Source organism: Oryctolagus cuniculus, chromosome 5, assembly GCF_051225735.1.
Source record: "Oryctolagus cuniculus isolate XC-2025 breed Fujian yellow rabbit chromosome 5, ASM5122573v1, whole genome shotgun sequence".
Classification (NCBI taxonomy): domain Eukaryota; kingdom Metazoa; phylum Chordata; class Mammalia; order Lagomorpha; family Leporidae; genus Oryctolagus; species Oryctolagus cuniculus.
In genome coordinates, this window is record NC_142871.1 from 41,736,707 (window position 1) to 41,758,753 (window position 22,047).

At 36.4% G+C, this 22,047-nt stretch overlaps 1 protein-coding gene and 1 long non-coding RNA gene across 2 annotated transcripts in view; one reads left to right on the plus strand and one right to left on the minus strand.

Moving 5' to 3' along the window:
- LOC149126477 (uncharacterized) overlaps nt 1-10,997 on the minus strand; it is an 89,314-nt gene extending 78,317 nt beyond the window's left edge. Inside the window, exon 1 of the long non-coding RNA XR_016233760.1 lies at nt 10,573-10,997. This is a non-coding gene — a long non-coding RNA (uncharacterized LOC149126477). The remainder of the gene's footprint in view (nt 1-10,572) is intronic.
- On the plus strand, nt 494-21,526 carry LOC149126478 (protein LEG1 homolog). The gene is made up of 6 exons (XM_089332706.1): nt 494-861; nt 2,223-2,300; nt 6,076-6,260; nt 6,726-6,862; nt 18,191-18,429; nt 21,335-21,526. The coding sequence occupies exons 1-6, from the start codon at nt 546-548 to the stop codon at nt 21,439-21,441; spliced, it is 1,062 nt and encodes a 353-aa protein (XP_089188832.1). The 5' UTR covers nt 494-545; the 3' UTR covers nt 21,442-21,526.
- The last annotated feature ends 521 nt before the right edge of the window (nt 21,527-22,047 follow it).

The window sequence follows — 22,047 nt, forward strand, 5'->3', positions numbered from 1 at the left end:
ATATTTCCAATTTATTTCTAATTCTTTCTTCCTTACTACTAACACCAAAAGAAGTGCCTTGTAAAAACACAGGAATGAGTTTTGTTTCTTCTATTAATCTGTTCCAGGAATAATGTGGTTTTCTTTCCCTCTCTTTTCTCCTCTTTTCTTTCTTTTTTACTTTTCTTTGCCAGAGGGATATAATTTTTTCAAATGAAAGAATTCATTTCAGTTAAATGAATAGGTAAAACATTGTTTAGAAGAACTGACAATGCTTAGGTATTTGGAACCAAAGGAAATAATTGGCCATTTGACTACCTGCAATAAATTGTCTGACCTAACTATTTATTTGAGAAGCAGTTGGAAATGGCCTAAGTCATTTTAATGACTAAGTTTGACAGTTGCCCTTCCTTATCTGTTTCTAATTATCTACCCATGTGATCTTCCCTTAGGTACTATCTGCTTAGAGATCTGTCATTCTAATTTAAAGGAGGGATAACTTAAAAGAGGGATCATTGGGCTTCCTTGGATGTTTTGCTTCAGTTGGAGACTTCGGCTAAGCACAAATGAGTGAGAGGATGTGGGCTGCTTTGATGATCCCCACTTTTCTTTTCCTAAGCCTCTTTTCTGTTGGTTGTGCCCAAGATCCGGTGTCCACCACAGATGTCCCCTTTCTTTGGGACCAGATTAGTGGGAGCATAACAGAATTTCCAGTACAGAACAACAAAATAATCATTGATATCTGGAAGTATATTGATCGCCTGAAAATGTATAAGATTCTTATGAGAGAATCAGACAAATATTTTGCTCAGTTTGGAAAAAACAATTCAGAAAACGTGCTGTGGGCACTAACCATATTTTATGGAAGACTGTATAAGACAGGTATGTACATCTTAATTATTCCCAAGGAAGCAGCTTTTCCCTTCTCTGTTACTCAGAGCACTGAAAATGCCTAACTAATGTGTTCAGATGTTCCTGTCTGAATGTTTATGAAATGCAGAATCAATACAATCATTTATTTTCCAGTACTCAGAACTTCTAATGGTGCAAATACTCTTTTCTGTAAGTAATATTATTTTGTAGACCAGGTGGATTTATTATAAAAAATATGACAAAGTCTTCTTTTAATTCTGAAGCTCAGGGAGAAATTTGGTACTAGATAAGGTTAAGAACATACCGTCCCTAAAATTCTGGGCTTTGCCTCATATAATGCTAGTCAACGTAAGACATGACACTCAACGTAAGTTACACTTTGTGTTACTTGTTAGCTTCAGTCAGAAGAAATGAACACAGTCTTAGGCTTAGTAACTAGATCACTCTGTATGAACCAAAGTAGGTAGAATGAAACCAATGGAGATGTGATGCTTCAGTTGGAATTTTGTGTTTTTCTGAACATCATCTCTTTTCATTGTATGTTTAGGGGAATTCCACTATTCTGCCTGGTTCTTGAACCAAGTTTTTTATTTGAAGTATCTTCCTATTTTCTTGTTTTGTCCCCCAAATTTGTGTTCTTTGTAAGAAACTAGATGCCCAAGAAACACAGTTGAATGAAGAATAGCAGTATAGGATGCAATACATTGAAACTTCAAATTACTTCTTGTACATTTTAAATTTTCAAGTCACTCTGCATAGGGGAGAAAGATCAAGTAAGTAACAGAGGCTGTCTGTGACAGGAGATGCTTTGCTGATCCTACTTACTCAATGCGTGAGCTTTACAGACTGGTGTTTCTGAGAAGCTTCGACTCTCCAAGAGCTGGCCAGCACATGGAAAGCTATTAATGGACCACATGCTATTTCTATTTCTATTCTATTTCTGCTAGAAGTACTTTTAGGAGTGTTGGGAGAGTTAATTAAATCTATAGATAACTTTGAGTAATATTGATACATTAACAATAATCTCCCAACACAAACATGGGCTATCTTTTTCATAATATAGGAGGCATATTGTAGGGAAGGGAGTAATAAAATTTAAATGCTTGCTCTACTGTTTTCCCTGGGACTGGCTGCTGGTTAAAGTTGACAAGATTGGCATTTTGTGGTATAGTTCAGACTATCATTTATTATGAGAAAGATTTATCATTTATTATTATTCTTTATTATTATTCATTATGAGAAAGAATTATAATTCCTTTCCTAATTTCTGGAGTGGGCCATGTGTATCTTTTCCCCTCTTTCTCATGATTTTCTACTGTAAGTTTGAATTTCTATGGTGGGGATCCTTAGCTACTCTCTTTGCTTTGCAGATCGGTTCTCAGACCCTTCGAACAGCTCAGTCTGCGCTTTTGGTGGTGGCTGCATATCCAGCAGCAGTGGCTGGGGAGGTAAGTGTCACATTTGCCTCGTGTTTCTTTCCTGGTCTGTGGCCATGTGGCTTGCTCTGCTTTTTTATGGGGTAGGCTAAGTTGAGGTAAACGTTGAAATTTGCTTTTTAGAGATATACAATTTTCTGTGCAATTTCCAAGGAACTAATGAATTTATGCAACCAACTTGAAACAGGTAAACTCTCATGATGACCATTTGCAAATAGTAATTTATGGAGCATTATTATTTTTAGTTAGATTTTAAAGGAAAATATTGTACTTTTTTATCTATCATTTCAGAGTTTCTGTTGTAGATTATACATATTTTCAGCCTGTTTCCCAAACATTTAACATTTATTCCACATTTATTTCACGTAAATAGATTAAGCTCTTCAGAGACGTGCTTAATTCAGTCCCTACCCAAGAATTAATATTAGTACCTACACGATAATCTTACAGAAACTGATAGAGTTTGAGTAATTTCCCCTTTTCACCAAGTAGTAATACAATCTAAACTCTCCTCCTTCTATTTTTAAAATAGCTTTTCATGTCTTAATTTTTTTAAAATTTATTTTCACTTTATTTGAAAGGCAGAGAGGTGAAGAAAGAAAGAAACATCTTCAATTAACTGGTTCGCTTCCCAAATGCCTGCAATAGTAGAATTAGTTCATGACAAAGGCAAGAGCTAGGAACTCAATCCAAGTGTCCCAAGTGGGTAGCAAGGACCTACGTACTTAAGCTGTCATCTGCTGCTGTTACAGGTTTTGTATTAGCAGGAAGCTGGATCAGAGGCAAAGCCAGGTCTCAAACCAAGCACTCTGATGTGGGATGCAGTTATTCAAAGCAGCACTTTTTAAAAAAGATTTATTTATTGGAAAGTTAAAAATTATAGAGAGGAAGTAAGAGAGAAAGGGAGAAGGTGAGGGAGAGGGTGATTGAGAGAAAGAGAGAGAGAGAGAGAGAGAGAGAGGTAGAGAAGCAATCCATCCACTGGTCCACTCCTTGGATGGAAGTGACAACAAGGGTTGAGCCTCGCTAAAGCCACGAGGCAGGAGCTTCACTGGGATTTCCAATATGGGTGACAGTACCTCAAGTTTTGGCCATCTTATGCTGCTTTTCTTGGGCTATCAGCAGGGATGTGGATCAGAAGTGGAGTGGCAGGACTCACTGGCACTCATACAGGCTGCTGGCATCACACATAGTGGCTTCACTCACTACGCCTCAACCCTGGCCCCCAAGCAGCATCTTAACCAGCACACCAAATTCACTGCCCCTAAATCAGTTTATTGATCAATTATAGATTGCCTTTCTAAACCTGCCACTAAAACACACAGACACATTCACTGCAAAATTTATGTAATTTATTGCATTCTTTATAATGTATTTGCTGATTCTCAAAGATTTATTCATATATATAAACCCATTAGAAGTGAAATTTTTTTAAAAAAATGTATATTAAAAATAGATCAAATAAAGGGGAGAGTGATCCATCATGGGAAGTGAGATACTCAGCAGACTCATAGAATGGCAGATGTCCTAAATAGCACTCTGGCCTCAGAATCAGCCCTAAAGGCATTCGGATCTGGCTGAAAAGCCCATGAGAGTATTTCAGGCATGGAAAGCCAAGACACTCTGGCAAAAGATCTCTGCGAGTGAGATCCCAGTGGAAAGAACAGGTCTTCAAAGAAGGAGGTACCTTTCTCTGAAGGGAGGAGAGAACCTCCACTTTGACTATGACCTTGTCTAAACAAGATAAGAATCGGAGAACTCAGAGGGCTTCCATAGCCTTGGAAACTAATGACTGGAGCATAGGGGGACTACTGATGCCATAGACAGGAGTGTCAATTGGTAAAGTCAACAACAGGAGTCACTGTGCACTTACTCCTCATGTAGGATCTCTGTCCTTAATGTGCTGTGTATTGAGATTTAATGCTATAATGAGTACTCAAACAATATATTTCACTTTGTGTTTCTATGGGGGTGCAAACTGTTGAAATCTTTACTTAATGCATACTAAACTGATCCTCTGTAAAAAAAAAAAAAAAAAAAAAAAAAAAGAAAGAAAAGAAATTATCAACTCCCAACTTGACTCTCACTGGGATTAAACATGACAATAGGTCTGATCTGATTTCATCATCATTTAAAAAACATCATCTATTATTTTTCACTTTATGTTTCTGTGTGGGAGCAAACTGTTGAAATCCATACTTAATGTATACTAAGCTGATCTTCTGTATATTAAGATAATCGAAAATGAATCTTGATGTGAATGGAAGGGGAGAGGGAGTGGGAAAGGGGAGGGTAGTGGGTGGGAGGGACAGTATGTGGGGGAAGCCATTGTAATCCATAAATCGTACTTTGGAAATTTATATTCATTAAATAAAAGTTAAAAAAAAATAGATCATATTGTAATGAACAAAATTCTTTTAGGCACACTATAGACCATGTTAGGTTTCCTGGTTTTCGGGCTTAAAAAATATGCACCATGGAAGCAGTTTGGGACAGGATTGTAAGCCACCCAGAGAGTGGGCAGAGAGGCTGAAAGTGAGTGTTCAGCCCCACTAGCAATGGGTGGCAGCTTTTTTGTTGCTTTTTGGGAAGGGTCCTGTTGCAGAAGGGCTGGTTGGTAAAGTCCCTTTTCTACAGTGTCACGTCTCAGCAATCTGGAATGTCCAGGTGAGGGGCTTTCCCAAGCAATGGACCTTCCACTAACCTTTCGATCATCTGTGCCAAGTTTTATCAGGTGTGAGAATTTTGGGCCTCAGTGACCTAATGTTTATATCACATCTCAGAGGCTTAATAGTTTCTAACAGACAGCTCACAGTAAACTGTATTGGCAATATTTCACTCAATTTTAAGCATTCAGATTAAAGGTACAAACAAGTGGAGTGAGGAGGTCACCTAGTGTACCAGATATTAAACAGTGAGAAAATGACTTGACATCTAAGACTGAAGAATGTTTGATGAAATTTCTGTCTTTGCTCTCACGTTTTGTGTCATTAGGTATCCTAGCTTTCCTGACAGCAGGATGGGCAATCAAAATGCTTCTCTGTTAGTTAAGCAGAAAGATGGGAGGATGCGTTTCATTGTCAGAAATCCTGGAACTAGGCCTGGGATCCCAGAAAACCAGCCTGTGGGATTGAACCTAGGAGTGACAAGGTCTAGAGCTTTCAGGTTCTCTCAGACAAGATGAGCACAGTCATTGGGAAGTAGATGAACAGTCCAAAGACAGAATATACACAGCTACTTAGAATCTGAGCACTTGACTGAGAGGAGTTAGCACCAAGAAGCTGAAGAAAAATACTAAATCTAAAGTTAAAGAAATGCAGTGGGGATTTATGGAGAAGGGAGTCAGAAACATGAAGATCTGCAAGAATTGAAAGGATAGTTCATGCTGAACTTCTTGATTTAGGCTGTTTCCTAAGTCACATACCGAGCACTGTGTACATGTACACCAAATTGTCAATTGCTTTCTCAGGCAAACCTTGTGATCTGTTTCCTACTTGAAGAGTAATAAGTACAGAACATTGATCACTTGGAATTCAGTTGCATGAAGTTCATTTATGTACAGCTATCTGCAACCAGACTGTGCCCCTAATGTGGAGAATTTCCAGACTGTGATTAACTCCAAGTTTTTCTACCCTTAGACATAACCTAGAGCCAGTACATTTGACAATATTACTTGAAAGATAAACTAAATTTATATATATATTCAGTGACTTGAGCTTTTTACCTAACTCTTCTTTTATTAGATAGTTGGTTATTCCAGACAACTTTCTTCTCTGTTACACTGCAGGTATTAATTTCTATGTGATTGCTATGAATTTCCTTGCTGCAGTTGAATCTGGGTTTTTAAGAGATATGCCGTATAAGATAGAATTTTTATCTGGAGAGGAACGCAGATCTGACTTCTGTTATTCAATTGAGGAATGTCGTAGAGCCTACCCACAAGCTATGGATGGAGCCAAAAGGTTTTATCAGGTAAGAGAATACAGTGATTTTTTTTTTCCTGAATGGTATCAATAAAGACATTGAAAATATCTCAATGAATGTATTACTTAAAAATTGACAAAACTTCATATTAATGTAAATTTAAAACTGTAAGTATATAGTAATGATCCTTCCCTTGGAATTATTCTTTTTAATGTCCTGAAATACCACTGAGTGGATGATTAATAGAAAATTAATATAATTTCATGTATCATGTTTTTTCAGTATAATTGCTAATAATAATTACCAAATCATGCTCACATATGAAAGTAAATTAGCACAAATCTTCGTAAAGTAAATAAAAGCAGAATGTCCTATTCAATGCAGTAATCGATTCTGAAAATAAATCTATTTCACAGAAACATATTTTAGAAATCGATGGGAATTGTGATTAAATTTATTTTAATTACATGTTGGGTTCTTCTATTTACATAAAACACATTATTTATTCTGTAGTATATGCAGTCAAGGATGACCCTATCCAAGGTTGGAACTATTCCCATTATCAACAGAGATGATACTACAGTGATCAAATATATGTGGGATGCCCATCGAGCCGCGGTTGACGTTGCAAAGCCGAAGTTCAATGACATGTAAGATGACCACTCTCTGTGATAGATATTTTTACCTCCAGTATTCATTTCCCGTTTTTCCAAAACATCTCAGCAAATGAGTCTTTCATTTTTATTTGCAGTGCATATAAAATCCATCTAAGTAGAGAAATAGATGAAAAGATGGCTGTATGTACACCTTTTCCAGGAGGAAGATCATAGCATTTTCTTATAGTTAGTTCATAGTAAAGCTGTTTTTTATGACTATTCAATTTTATTGAATGCAACATGCAATAAATGTCTGTCTGTTCTTGGATTCCAGATGACATATGTAGTCACCCCTCAGCATCTGTTGGGGATTGGTTCCAGGATCCCTGCAGATACAAAAATCTATTGAAATATCCTATATAAAATGGTGTTGTACTTGCATATAACCTATCCACATCTTCATGTTTACTTCAAGCCATCTCTAGATCAATCACACATAACACCTAATACAATGTAAAAGCTATTTAAATATTTGCTATATTATAATAATGAAAAACAAAGGGTCTGCACATGTTCTTCTAGTAGAGGTACAATTTTCTTTCTCAATATTTTCCAATGAGGTTAGTTGAATTCACAGACACAGAACCTGCAGATATTGAGGGATGACTGTACAAGGTAGTTACATGAGTAAGGTGGTAAAATTCTGAGCCAGATTTGTTAAACTCTCACCACCAAATAAAAAAAAAAAAGGGTCTGAAGTATTAAGTTCTCTTAGTTTATGTTTAACAGGTTACTACTTAATAAGGTTTTAATGTAAGAAAAAAAAACGGGAAGAGAAAATTTAAGGTTTATTTATTATGTATTTTTTAAAAGGCAGAGGGAATGTGGTGAGCAGAGAAGGGAGAGAAGAAGAGAGATAAGATGAGAAAGAGAGAGAGAGAGCGAGAGTGAGAGAGAGAGAGAGAGAGAGAGAGAGAGATCCACCTGTTCACTCTCCAAATGCCCACAAGCAGCCATGGCTGTGCCATATTAAAGCCAGGAGACAGGAGCTCCATCATAGTCTCTTACATGGGCTGCGGGGATGCAAACACTTAAGCCATCATCTACTGCATCTCAGGCATGTTAGCAGGAAGCCGGGAGGAAAACAGAGAAACATTGGAACCAACATTAAATGTGGCATGTTGGTGTCCCAGTGTTAAGCAAGTCCCAAGCCTAAAACACTGCACCACAATGTCCTTCCCAGCGTAAAAATTTTTTAATCTTGACCAACTTTTCAATGTTTTCTTAACGGTTTAATCAGTTTTTCTGATTTAAGAAAAAAAAATCTATCCTGAGATTATGCAGATCTTCAGCCTCTTGGTATTTTGTTGTATTTATGCAAGACTCAGTCCCTTTCAAACCTTTTATTTGTTTTGTATGAGTTTTACAATGTCTTCATGACTAAATTTACAGTGTAACCTGTTTTTTTTATGTATTTTAACCAGATTTATTTTTCTTTTTTTTTTAATTTTTTTTTTACTTTTATTTAATGAATATAAATTTCCAAAGTACGGCTTATGGATTACAATGGCTTCCCCCCACCCCATAACTTCCCTCCCACCCGCAACCCTCCCCTTTCCCACTTCCTCTCCCCTTCCATTCACATCAAGATTCATTTTCGATTCTCTTTATATACAGAAGATCAGTTTAGCATACATTAAGTAAAGATTTTAACAGTTTGCTCACACACAGAAACATAAAGTGAAAAATAATAGATGATTTTTTATATGATGATGAAATCAGATCAGACCTATTGTCATGTTTAATCCCAGTGAAAGTCAAGTTGGGAATTGATAATTTCTTCTTCTTCTTTTTTTTTTTTTTTTTTTTTTTACAGAAGATCAGTTTAGTATACATTAAGTAAAGATTTCAACAGTTTGCACCCCCATAGAAACACAAAGTGAAATATACTGTTTGAGTACTCGTTATAGCATTAAGTCTCAATGTACAACACATTAAGGACAGAGATCCTACATGAGGAGTAAGTGCACAGTGACTCCTGTTGTTGACTTTACCAATTGACACTCCTGTTTATGGCATCAGTAATCTCCCTATGCACCAGTCATGAGTTTCCAAGGCTATGGAAGCCCCTTGAGTTCTCTGACTCTTACCTTGTTTAGACAAGGTCATAGTCAAAGTGGAGGTTCTCTCCTCCCTTCAGAGAAAGGTATCTCCTTCTTTGAAGACCTGTTCTTTCCACTGGGATCTCACTCACAGAGATCTTTCATTTAGTTGTTGTTGTTGGTGGTGGTGGTGGTTTTTTTTTTTTTTTTTTTTGTTTGTTTGTTTGTTTTTTTTGCCAGATTGTCTTGGCTTTCCATGCCTGAAATACTCTCATGGGCTTTTCAGCCAGATCCGAATGCCTTTAGGGCTGATTCTGAGGCCAGAGTGCTATTTAGGACATCTGCCATTCTATGAGTCTGCTGAGTATCTCACTTCTCATGTTGGATCACTCTCCCCTTTATTTATTCTATCGGTTAGTGTTAGCAGGTACTAGACTTGTTTATGTGCTCCCTTTGACTCTTAGTCCTTTCATTATGATCAATTGTGAACTGAAATTGATCACTTGGAATAGTGAAATGGCATTGGTACATGCCACCTTGATGGGATTAAATTGGAGTCCCCTGGTATGTTTCTAACTCTACCATTTGGGGCAAGTCAGCTTGAGCATGTCCCAAATTGTACATCTCTTCCCTCTCTTATCCCCACTCTTATGTTTAACAGGGATCACATTTCAGTTAAATTTCAACACTTAAGAATAACTGTGTATTAATTACAGAATTAAACCAGTCATACTAAGTAGAACAGACAAAAAAAAAACTACTAAGAGGGATAATGCATAGATATTGTAATTCTTCCAAACATGTTCCTCATTTCAAGATCATCTTTGGTATATTTCACCATTTGCATATATTTACAAATTTGGCAGTTGGCAAGTTAATACCAGCAGAAAAAAAATGTTGAGATTTGAGTTGGGATTGCATTAATTTGTAGGTCAATTTGAGAATAATTTATATCTTCTCAATACTTTTTTTGTATTCATTTGTTATGCTAAACCATATCAAGCAGTTAATATATACTTTTATTTCTAGAAGTAACCATATCATGAGATTAAGCCTAACATTTGTATATTTATTTTTGATGATGTTTTTAGAATAACTGTATTGGTTTGTTTAACATATTTTTTAGAATTATTATTACAAATTTGATGACTTTATGTTGCTAATAACTATGATTTTTATCTAATTTCTCATTTATTTATACTGCTGGCATATGAAAATACAAGTGACTCTCTTAATGACTTTGTTTCTAAAGTTCTTATTATTGTCATATCAATTCTAATAGATTTTATACTGGTTTTACATCTATATACAAGTAATTTACTGTGCAGACACTAAGAATTATTCAGTTCACATTCTGATATTTATTAGTTTTCTTGTCTTAATATATTGCTGTATAATATTGAATAAATGTTCTAAAATTAGATTTAGGATTTTGTTAAATAACTTTAAAAAAAGCACCTACCTTTCTACTCTAAGCTTGTTAGAAGTTTTTATGAATAAATATGGAATATAATTAGACAACATTTAGAAAGCCTCCTGATTTTTCTTTATTGTTCTGTCACAGTTAAGCATACGCAATTTAATTTCAAATGGAGTGAGACTCTCCCATCTACGAAATAAACAAGATTGGCCATAAAAAATTATCTTTTTCTTCATTATTACCTTTAGTAAGCTAGCAGAAGTTGTAATTTGCATCTACACTCCTGAGCAAGACTGGCCTTAGATTTTCTTTTCTTGAAATGTTGGCTCAGGGGATGAGTTGAAAAGTTCCTCAATAATGATGAGACAGGACATGGGAGTCTTCCGCAGGAGAGCACCATCAGTAGACCCAGCGAGCACTTTTTATTTTTGGGTACAAACAAATATACACACAGGAAAGCACGTAGGCATAATAATGATTAATGAAAGTTCATTAGAAAACTGGGCTTTATGTTCCGTGACAAGGGACGTCCAGGTGATCCTTATCTGGCAGTACATCTGGACCTATGGCACATGTATCTAGAGTTTTGATCATAGTGTCGCGCTCCGGAAATCAGCATTCCTTTCCAGTACAGAAGACCCACCTGCTGCCTTCTGCTGCCCCATTCCATTGGTAGGTGTGCCCTCACCTAGCCTGCTTAGCAGAGACAGGACTGCCCCCGTGACCCGTATCAGGGAAGTGTGCTTCCCTGAGCACAGTGTGGCAGGATCCTCTGCATTCCTCTCTGTGAGGTTCTGTGTAACACTGATGTAACTTCTTACTTACATGTTATTAGATTTCACTGATGTAGTTACATTTTCCCCAAGAACTAATTTTCTTTTTTTTTTAACTTTTATTTAATGAATATAAATTTCCAAAGTACAGCTTATGGATTACAATGGCTTCCCCCCACCCCATAACTTCCCTCCCATCCGCAACCCTCCCCTTTCCCTCTCCCTCCCCCCTTCCATTCACATCAAGATTCATTTTCAATTGTCTTTATATACAGAAGATCAGTTTAGCATATATTAAGTAAAGATTTCAACAGTTTGAACCCCCTTAGAAACACAAAGTGAAAAATACTGTTTGAGTACTAGTTATAGCATTAAATCACAATGTACAGCACATTAAGCACAGAGATCCTACATGAAGAGTAAGTGCACAGTGACTCCTGTTGCTGACTTAACAAATTTACACTCCTGTTTATGGCATCAGTAATCACCCTAGGCTCTTGTCATGAGTTGCCAAGGCCTTTTCAGTGCACCAGCTCTGATCATATTTAGACAAGGTCGTAGTCAGAGTGGAAGTTCTCTCCTCCCGTCAGAGAAAGGTACCTCCTTCTTTGATGACCTGTTCTTTTCACTGGGATCTCACTCGCGAAGATCTTTCATTTAGTTTTTTTTTTTTTTTTCTTTTTCCAGAGTGTCTTGGCTTTCTATGCCTAAAATATTCTCTTGGGCTCTTCAGCCAGATCGGAATGCCAATAGGGCTGATTCTGAGGCCAGAGTGCTGTTTAGGACATCTGCCATTCTATGGGTCTGCTGTGTATCTCGCTTCCCATGTTGGATTGTTCTCTCCCTTTTTGATTCTATCAGCTAGTATTTGCAGACACTAGTCTTGTTTATGTGCTCCCTTTGGTTCTTAGTCCTATCCTTATGATCAATTGTGAACTGAAATTGATCACTGGGACTAGTGAGATGGCATTGGTACATGGCACCTTGATGGGATTGAATTGGAATCCCCTGTTATGTTTCTAACTCTACTTTTTGAGGTAAGTCAGCTTTAGCATGTCCCGAATTGCACTCCTCTTCCCTCTCTTATTCCCACTCTTATATTTAACAGTGGTCACTTTTCAGTTAAGTTTCAACACTTGAGAATAACTGTGTATGGATTACAGTATTCAACCAAAAGTATTAAGTAGAACAAACAAAAAAAAAATACTAAGAGGGATAACGTATTAAGTTGTTCATCAACAGTCAGGGCAAGGGCTGATCAAGTCACCGTTTCTCATAATGTTCATTTCACTTTAACAGGTTTCCTTTTTGGTGCTCAGTTGGTTGTCACCGATCAGGGAGAACATATGGTATTTGTCCCTTTGGGACTGGCTTATTTCACTCAGCATAATGCTTTCCAAATTCCTAACAGGGATCACTTTGCAGTAAAATTTAAACACCTAAGAATAATTGTGTGTTAATTACAGAGTTCAACCAATAGTACTAGAACAAAAAAAATACTAAAATGGATAAAGTATTACATGCTACATCAACAGTCAGGACAAGAGCTGATCAAGTTACTGTTTCTCATAGTGTCCATTTCACTTCAACAGGTTTCCCCTTTGGTGCTCAGTTAGTTGTCACAGATCAGGGAGAACATATGATATTTGTCCCTTTGGGACTGGCTTAATTCACTCAGCATGATGTGTTCCAAATTCCTTCATCTTGTTGCAAATGACCGGATTTCATTGTTTTTTGACTGCTGTATAGTATTCTATAGAGTACATGTCCCATAATTTCTTTATCCATTCCTCCGTTGATGGGCATTTAGGTTGGTTCCAGGTCTTAGCTATTGTGAATTGAGCTGCAATAAATATTAAGGTGCAGACTGTTTTTTTGTTTGCCAATTTAATTTCCTTTGGGTAAATTCCAAGGAGTGGGATGGCTGGGTTGAATGGTAGGGTTATATTCTGGTTTCTGAGGAATCTCCAGACTGACTTCCATAGTGGCTTAACAAGTTTGCATTCCCACCAACAGTGGGTTAGTGTCCCTTTTTCCCCACATCCTCTCCAGCATCTATTGTTGGCAGATTTCTGAATGTGAGCTATTCTTTCCGGGGTGAGGTGAAACCTCATTGTGGTTTTGATTTGCATTTCCCTGATTGCTAGTGATCTTGAACATTTTTTCATGTGTCTGTTGGCCATTTGGATTTCCTCTTCTGAAAAATGTCTATTGAGGTCCTTGGCACATCTCTTAAGTGGATTGTTTGTTTTGATGTTGCGGAGTTTCTTTTTTTTAAAATTTTTATTTAATGAATATAAATTTTTAAAGTACAGCATATGGATTACAATGGCTTCCCCCCCATAACGTCCCTCCCACCCGCAAACCTCTCCTTTCTTGATTTCTTTATAGATTCTGGTTATCAACCCTTTATCTGTTGCATAGTTTGCAAATATTTTTTCCCATTCTGTCGGTTGTCTCTTCACTTTCCAGTTTCTTTTGAAGTACAGAAACTTCTCAATTTGATTCAATCCCAAATGTTAATTTTGTTTTTGACTGCCTGTGCTTCTGGGGTTTTTTTCCAAGAAGTCTTTGCTGGTACCTATATCTTGCAGGGTTTTTCCAATACTCTCTAATAATTTGATGGTGTCAGGTCATAGATTTAAGTCTTTAATCCATGTTGAGTGGATTTTCGTGTAAGGTGCAAGGTAGGGGTCTTGCTTCATGATTCTGCACGTGGACATCCAGTTTTCCCAGCACCGTTTATTGAATAAACTGTCCTTACTCCAGGGATTGGTTTTAGATCCTTGATCAAATATGAGTTGGCTGTAGATGTTTGGATTGATTTCTGGTGTTTCTATTCTGTTCCACTGGTCTATCCATCTGTTTCTGTACCAGTACCATGCTGTTTTGATAACAACTGCCCTGTAGTATGTCCTGAAATCTGGTATTGTGATGCCTCCGGCTTTGTTTTTGTTGTTCATGATTGCTTTAGCTATTCGAGGTCTCCTGTGTCTCCATATGAATTTCAGCATCATTTTTTCCAGATCTGAGAAGAAGGTCTTCGGTATCTTGATTGGTATCGCATTGAATCTGTAAATTGCTTTTGAGAGAATGGACATTTTGATGATATTGATTCTTCCAATCCATGAGCATGGAAGATTTTTCCATTTTTTGGTAACCTCTTCTATTTTTTTCTTTAAGGTTTTGTAATTTTTGACTTCCAAAATTCTGTTTTAAGGTAATTTTGTATTTTGTTGGTTTCAGGGCTTCTCTATTTTCTTATTCTCTTTGGTAATATATTTTCATTTACTTTAATTTTTGCTCTTATCAAGAAATGAAATTTATATATAATTCATACCCACCCAAGAATATAGATTTGCTTCAGAAGTGGCTTTACATAAATACCATAAATTTTACTACATCACATTAACCAGCAGAAGTAATAAATATAATTTTCTAATTTTCATTGACGATTTTTGTTTGACTCATTGTTACTGTATTACCTAATTTACAAATATATGGTGTTTTCCATTGAATTTTTCTTGTGCATTTGTTGTGAGGAGGAAAAAATCAGTATGATTTCAATGCTTCAGAGTCTGAGGAGGCTCAGGTTCTGACCCAAGGAGCTCAGATGCAGTAGGTGTCTGACCAGTGGCTGCTAGTGCAGCTTTGTTCTTTGTCCAGCATGATGATCCTTGAGTTCTTTTCTTTTTCAATACTGTTTTAGTATCCACTCTAATTGCACATTAGCGGCATATTTAAGTTTTGCATAGGGACTTTTCTTGAAAAGGTCAAGGAGTTCTGAATATTTCAAATCCCTTTTTCCCTGCCACAATGAGTAGTTGAAATAATGTGCTATCAAAAATATTATAGATGATTATTTTGTAAAGAAAAAGTATTTGTTAAGCTTTGCCTAAGCATTTATTTTTCCCATTCCCTTCTTTTCATCCCGACTCTCTAAACTACCCTCTGGCATATTTTTCCTTTCCTTGAAGAAATCTTTTAAAATTCACTTTCTTCCTGATCTGTAGTGAAAAGTTGTCTCAACTTTTGTTTATCTGAAATATGATAATTTTGCCTTTATATTTCAAGAATATTCTTATATATTTATTTGGTTATTTTTGGCCTTATATATTCATTTATATATGTGCATATATATGCATATACATTGTTATATTTTCTTTTCTTTTTTTTTTTTTTTGACAGGCAGAGTGGACAGTGAGAGAGAGAGACAGAGAGAGAAAGGTCTTCCTTTGCCGTTGGTTCACCCTCCAATGGCCGCCGCTGCAGCCGGCGCACCGCGCTGATCCGATGGCAGGAGCCAGGAGCCAGGTGCTTTTCCTGGTCTCCCATGGGGTGCAGGGCCCAAGCACCTGGGCCATCCTCCACTGCACTCCCTGGCCACAGCAGAGAGCTGGCCTGGAAGAGGGGCAACCGGGACAGAATCCGGCGCCCCGACCAGACTAGAACCCGGTGTGCCGGCGCCGCAAGGTGGAGGATTAGCCTATTGAGCCACGGCGCCGGCTACATTGTTATATTTTCTACTAGAAATTTTTAGCTTTTATTATTTTTATGACTTCTAATTTCAATGTCTAGAATAAAGAACTTAATTCTATTTCTGATACGTGTTAGGTAATGTTTTCACTTAATTAGAAATTATTTCTTGGGGCTGGCACTGTGGCACAGTGGATTAAGCTGCTGCCTATGATGCTGGCATCCTTTATGAGTCCTGACTCGATTCCTGTCTACTCTTTTTCCAATTCAGTTCCTTAGCAATGTGCCTAGAAAAGCAGCAGAATGGCCCAAGTTCTTGGGTCACCAATGTGAGAGATCCAGATGGAGTTAGAGGCTCCTTGCTTATGCCATGTCCATTCTGAGACACTGCGGTCTTTGGGGTGTGAACCAGTGGATAGAAGATCTCTCTCTGCTTTCTCTCTTTGTCTCTGTCTCCCCTTCTATTTCTGTAAATGTGCTTTCGAATGAATAAATATATCTTTTAAAACATGATTTGTTTGTCCTTTCTCTTCTGTAGCTTTAATTTTTTGTTGCTTTATTTTGATGTTCCTAAATTTATTTGTTCTATTGATCCTTCTTTACTTTTTCAGCCCTAGAATATGGTGTCTTTCATGAGATTTAGAAAATTGTCATCACTTCGTTTTCAAATATTATTCTGCCTCTTTGTATAAGTTCTCCCCTTTAGAAACTTCCCTGAATATATATTAAAATTTAAAATATTAAAAATATATATAATATATATTAAAATTTTCCGCTATTGATCAATTCCACAATTTTCTATACTTCCTACTCTTTTCACTTTTGTCTTTGAGGATTTTGTTTTAATCTTTCAATTCACAATCTGGCTTTTGTTTCCATTTTCTGCTATTTCTTTATTTTTTTTCACAATTTTTAAAATTTATTTGAAAGACAGATTTGCAGAGAGAGGTAGATCCAGAAGGAGAGTCTCCATCTGCTGGTTCATTCCTCAAATGACCACAACGGCCAGAGTTGAGCTGAACTGAAGCCAAGAGACTGGAGCTTTTTCTGGGTCTCCCACGCTGATATCAGGGACTCTGCTTTCCCAGGCCATAGCAGAGATCTGAATCAAAAGTGGAGCAGCTGGGACTTGAACTGACGCCCATAGGGGATGCTGGCACTGCAGGCTGGGGCTTTAACCACTGCCCCATGGGCAACCTCTACTTTTCTACAATAATGCTAAAGCCATCTATTGGGATCTTAATTTATTATTGTGTTTTCATTACTGCAACTCCCATTTGATTAGCTTTTATATTTTTAAACTGTCTTCTGAAATGTGTCAATCGGCCGTTTGTTATCGTAACTGTTTTTGAAGCCCATACTTCATAACTCCAAAATATGTGTCTCTTAGAGATCCTATCATGTGTACATGTCTGGATGTGTGCATGTAGTTCCTTTAGTTGTCAGGCAATTGTTATTGTTTTATTATTTTGGCTGGTTTGTCCCCTGTGCTGGACACTGCCATTGAAATTTAATGAGAAAATTTGTGTCCATAGATATACTGTCTTACTACAGGGAGAATTAATATTTACTCCAGGCAGTCAGGTTGGAAACATATCACCTTAGTTCAAAATGGGGATTATAGTTATTCAAAAGTGGGCTGAAGTCTTTGTGAGCTCATTTATTTCTTCATTACAAAACCCATTTTGTGTGTTTTCATGCTCCTAAGTGAAACATGGAGTTGTATATCATGGCCTCTTCAATTTGGTTAGTCATCAACTAACATTTTTCTTCTCTGATTCCACAGTTCTACCAAAGACTCTTCCTATTTTCTCAACATTTGAACTATAGTTTTCAATATCCTCTATTTCTTTGAGTGGAAAAATATTCACATATTTCATACTCAGTCTATGATCACCCTTCTTTCCTGGGTTTTTATTTCATGAATCTCAAAACTCTTTTAATCTGTGATGCTATCAAACATGTTTTTAATGCTTTATTCTTTTATAGTAATTCTCAGCAAGAAAGAATCACTTTCCATTTGCTACCTTGAAACTTCCACTTGCATGCAATCAAAAGAATTTGAACTCTTTATTTGTTTGTTTGGTCTAGGACTCTGTTGTGAATGTTCTTCAGGACAATGCTTTGGTTACCATGCCAAATACTTCATTTATATATTATTCCTCATGTGTTTAGATAATTCTATGCATACTCATGAGATAAATATTAAAAAATAAGTTAAATATTTTTTGCAGAATTCTCAGAAATTACTATCAGATGATCTCTTACTCATTATTTTGTTTCATTTTACACAGTCCCAAATTACCTTTGTAGAAAATGACTGATGCTTAGAGAAGTGAGCAGGATAGAAATTAGAGATATACAATGAAAAATACAGAGGAGTAAATCTTACAGAAGTGATAAAAGGATTGCTATGCGCTATAATTGTTTTAACTTATAAATGCTCTTATGGGGGATTAATTCCATTATACTAAAATTGCAGATCCTGGTGAGTATTCACTAACTTACACAGTAACTCTATGTAAAATGCATGTATGAAAATACATATCTGGTCTTTAGTTTGTATCTGAAATGAACCATTTTGTTCATTTTATTTATTATTATCTTTTAGATCAGAATATTCTTCTGCAACTGAAAGAGACTTCACCATGGATTTTCTATCTGCCTTTGAATTTTGTGAGGCAGCAGAATATCGCCCATATTTTGAAAGTACAGTGGAAATACTACTAGGGTTCCCACATAGGCCACTCACAGACCAAGATGCAAACATTCTCGCCCCTGACTTCAATTTATACGAAAAAGCACATTTGACTTCAATAAGAACACTTTCAAGAGTAAATAAAATGACAGGTATGATTATGAATTATAATGTGAATAAAACTTAAATGAATTAGTCAGATATGATCTGAATACAATTAATAGTTCATTCAGCAAGAATTATTAAGTATGTACTCTATTTTATGTTAGTGGAAAGAAATTATGATAAAGATGTTTAACATTCCAAGAACTCATAGCTTAATACATAAAATTCATATATAAATTATCACAACACATTTTCACTGATAACTATATTCAAAATGTAAGTTTATTGTAAAGCATATGAAAAAAGCATATGTTCTACATATAAATGATAGAGTTTGTGTTTTGATACCCTGTTCCTCTAGTCCACCTCAGTTTTTCTTTTTCTCCTTTTTTAAATTTGAGAGACAGAATGACCGCAGGAGACATAGAGCACCCTCCCATTTTCTGGGTCACTCCCCAAAAGCCTTCAATAGCTTGGGATGGTCTGGACAAAACCAGGTATTGAGAATGCAGTTCAGATCTCTCTCATGGGTGGCAGGATTCCACTTACTTCAGCCTTTACAGCTGCCTCCCAAGGTCTGAATTAGCAGGAAGCCAGAGTCAGGAGGGAGAGCCAGGAATTGAACCCAGGAACTCTAGTGTGGGATGGCAGGTATCTTAACTGCTAAGCTTCACACCCATTCCCTGGCTCCTTATTTTTTCAGGACTGTATTTGTCCTGAATCTCCTACTCTTTTCTTTCTTTCCAAGTGAAACTCCAAAATGTATTAATTGAATTAAGCACCAGTATGTTGTCTCCAGGCAAGACATCACTTGTGAACACTAATACTACAAAAATTTTGCTTTCACATTATACAGATATTTCACATTTTCCATATGAAGCTGTTACGTTCAACCATAAATTGTTCTCCTAAGTAATGATGTCCTATCTGTTTCCCCACTTCTAAGAGTTGGTTCTATTTCCTCCTCTCCAATATCAGGATTTTCTAAGGCAAATCCTTATAATTTCTCCCCTGGATTTCATCACTATCCCCTTCTATTCCCTGATAAGATTCTGTCAAACCATCATCAATATTTCCTAGTTCCTGTGGGAATAGCCTTTGTAAAATAAATATCTTTTTATGTGTCTCTTCTTAAATTTTTCTTAAATTTATCCTAATAGCAGTCTGGCTTTCAGATTAAGATTCCATCTCGTTCGTCTGTGAAAACGGGGTCCTTCATTACCTCCTATCTCCCCATACTCTGTGTTCGAAGGACTGCTGATCCCTAACTGTCATGCTACTTGGAATCCACCTCCCCTCATTATTTGCATGACAAATTCCTGTTCCTCTTTCAATTTTCTGTTGGCTTAGTTTTTCTGACTCCTATCCTGATCATTCAGTTGTCAAACCTACATCAGTATAAAGAACTGCCTTACACTTCTTTTACTAATGGGGGATCTCTTCCATTATCATTTTCATACTGTGTAATCATGTAACTATAATGATTTCCTTCTCAGTTTCCCCTTACAGACTGAAAAGTATATGACTTCTTGTTTCTCTAGTGCCTAGGCTAAACACTGAGTGACTATCCTGGGTCCAGTGCAAATCATTGAAATACAATTACAACACAGGAGGAGATGTACGAGGTTGATTTTTCCATTTAGTACATGAATCTAAATCAGAGGAGGGGAAATAGTTGTCCCAAGGAAGATGAGAAAAGATAGGGAGCTGATAAGAGTTCCTATGAATTGCACAGTTATCTAGTATTTGTTCTTACTAAAGGAATGCTAAGGGCTTTTTAGTGGGCGACCGATGTGATTTTTCAGATTAAACAACTAAAAATATTAGGAATATTGGAGAGTAAATTGTAACAGTGTGCATCTAGAATTATTGCTAGCACTTAAAAATGCATTAATACACCAGTATCAGTGGGAGTTTATGTGACAGGACAGATGTGAACGGGCACAAGATCATCAGAACCATAGGACGTGATGGCTACATTTGAGGAGAAGGAAGGACTGACTCAGTCAGTTTTTGTTTTGCTGAAAGAGTGTAAGATGGTGTCATCCACTGAGATAGAGAATAAATTAAGTAATATAGTTGAAATGGAAGTAGAAAGATCAGCTACAGAGAGAGCCAGTTATATAGTATTTGTTGAGCATCATTTAAATGATGGATATTAGGGTTAATGTCTAGACATATTTAATGTCTATAGACATTAATAACAACAGCACAAAATGGGTGACACTACACTCATTTTTAGTGAAAAGACCCATAAAAGTTAAGTTAGTTGTCTGAAGTCAAACTTTATTTAAATCTGAATTAGTGTTAAACCAGTAGCTGTTTAACTTTAGGCTGTGGGTAATTGTTTACTTCCTTGAAAATATTAAACTGCCAATGGCTTAACAAATAATATTCATTAACGCTCAGCATTTTAGAATTAGAACTGTGTACATACGTTAGTTTCAATCTACTTTTCTGTGAAATAACTCGGAGTCTTGGGGCATTAATTTACCAAATATTACTCAGTTTCAGTGAGAGTTGGAGAAAAACTATGTCTCTTTTTCCCCAGGAAGATATTCTCTCCAATAAATGAAACCTTTTAAGCAGGAATAGGAAATGGCTTACCATGGATCTTAAAATATTTTATTCTATTTGAAATAAAATAATCATTTAAAAAATTTATCCTTTATTTATCCCATATAATTTTGTGACTAAAGTATCGTTCATTATTCAATCATTTCTGAATAGGTGTAATTCTAGATTAAGGTAAAGGGGTTCTTAAATTTTGCTGTCATGCTACCCAATACTACACATTTTCTTACATAATTTGCTAAATCTAATGGTCAAGTGGAGGTACTAATATAATACATTGTATAATTTAAAATTTTAATTAATTTTGTGTACTAGATTTTTAAATTATATTCATATTTTCATAACTAACTGAAAACATAAATACTTTTATTTTCCCAGGTGGCTTGTTATTAACATTGTGGAAGAAGCTCATGAGTTTATCAGAGGTGAATAAGGCCTTTGGACGGTTCCTGATCAAAAGGCTATTCTTAATACCCGATTTTTAGAACCTTAGATTTTTGTTGTCATAAATATATTGGTCAATTTAAAAGCATAATAAAAAATCAATGTCATAATTACTATTTTATGAAACTTTCTCTGTTCCTTTTGTCCCCTTTGCTTCTTTGAATTTATGAGTTTATCAGGCAATGATTTTCCTTTCCACTCTGTGTTCTGGTTAAAGCCTAATTAGTCCTATAGAATGACCACGTTATATATGATTTAGAAAGTCTTATGTTTAAACCTATTTAAGGTTTTGATTTTTTTGCTCAGTCCTCATTCATTGACTATCTAGTGAAGGGGGCCAAGTTTTCCTTGATAGATTATTCTTACAAAATACAGCTTTAATACAAGATCATATATACTAAGTGCTGGGTCTTAGTCCACCCGAACGAAGATGGGCTGGGTTCGAAGAAAGGTAAGTGCGCCACTTGCCCGTTACCCAGCCTCTGGATCCTGGAGACAATCAGACACAGCAGGGAGTCAAGTCAAGCAAGCAAGAACTCAGTTTATTGCACGTGTAGCAGAGCTTTTTAAAGCACAAGACCGTAGGATTACTGGGGCAGGGCATAAGGACCAACCAATTACTTAAAAGGTCATTTTGCAGGGTTACT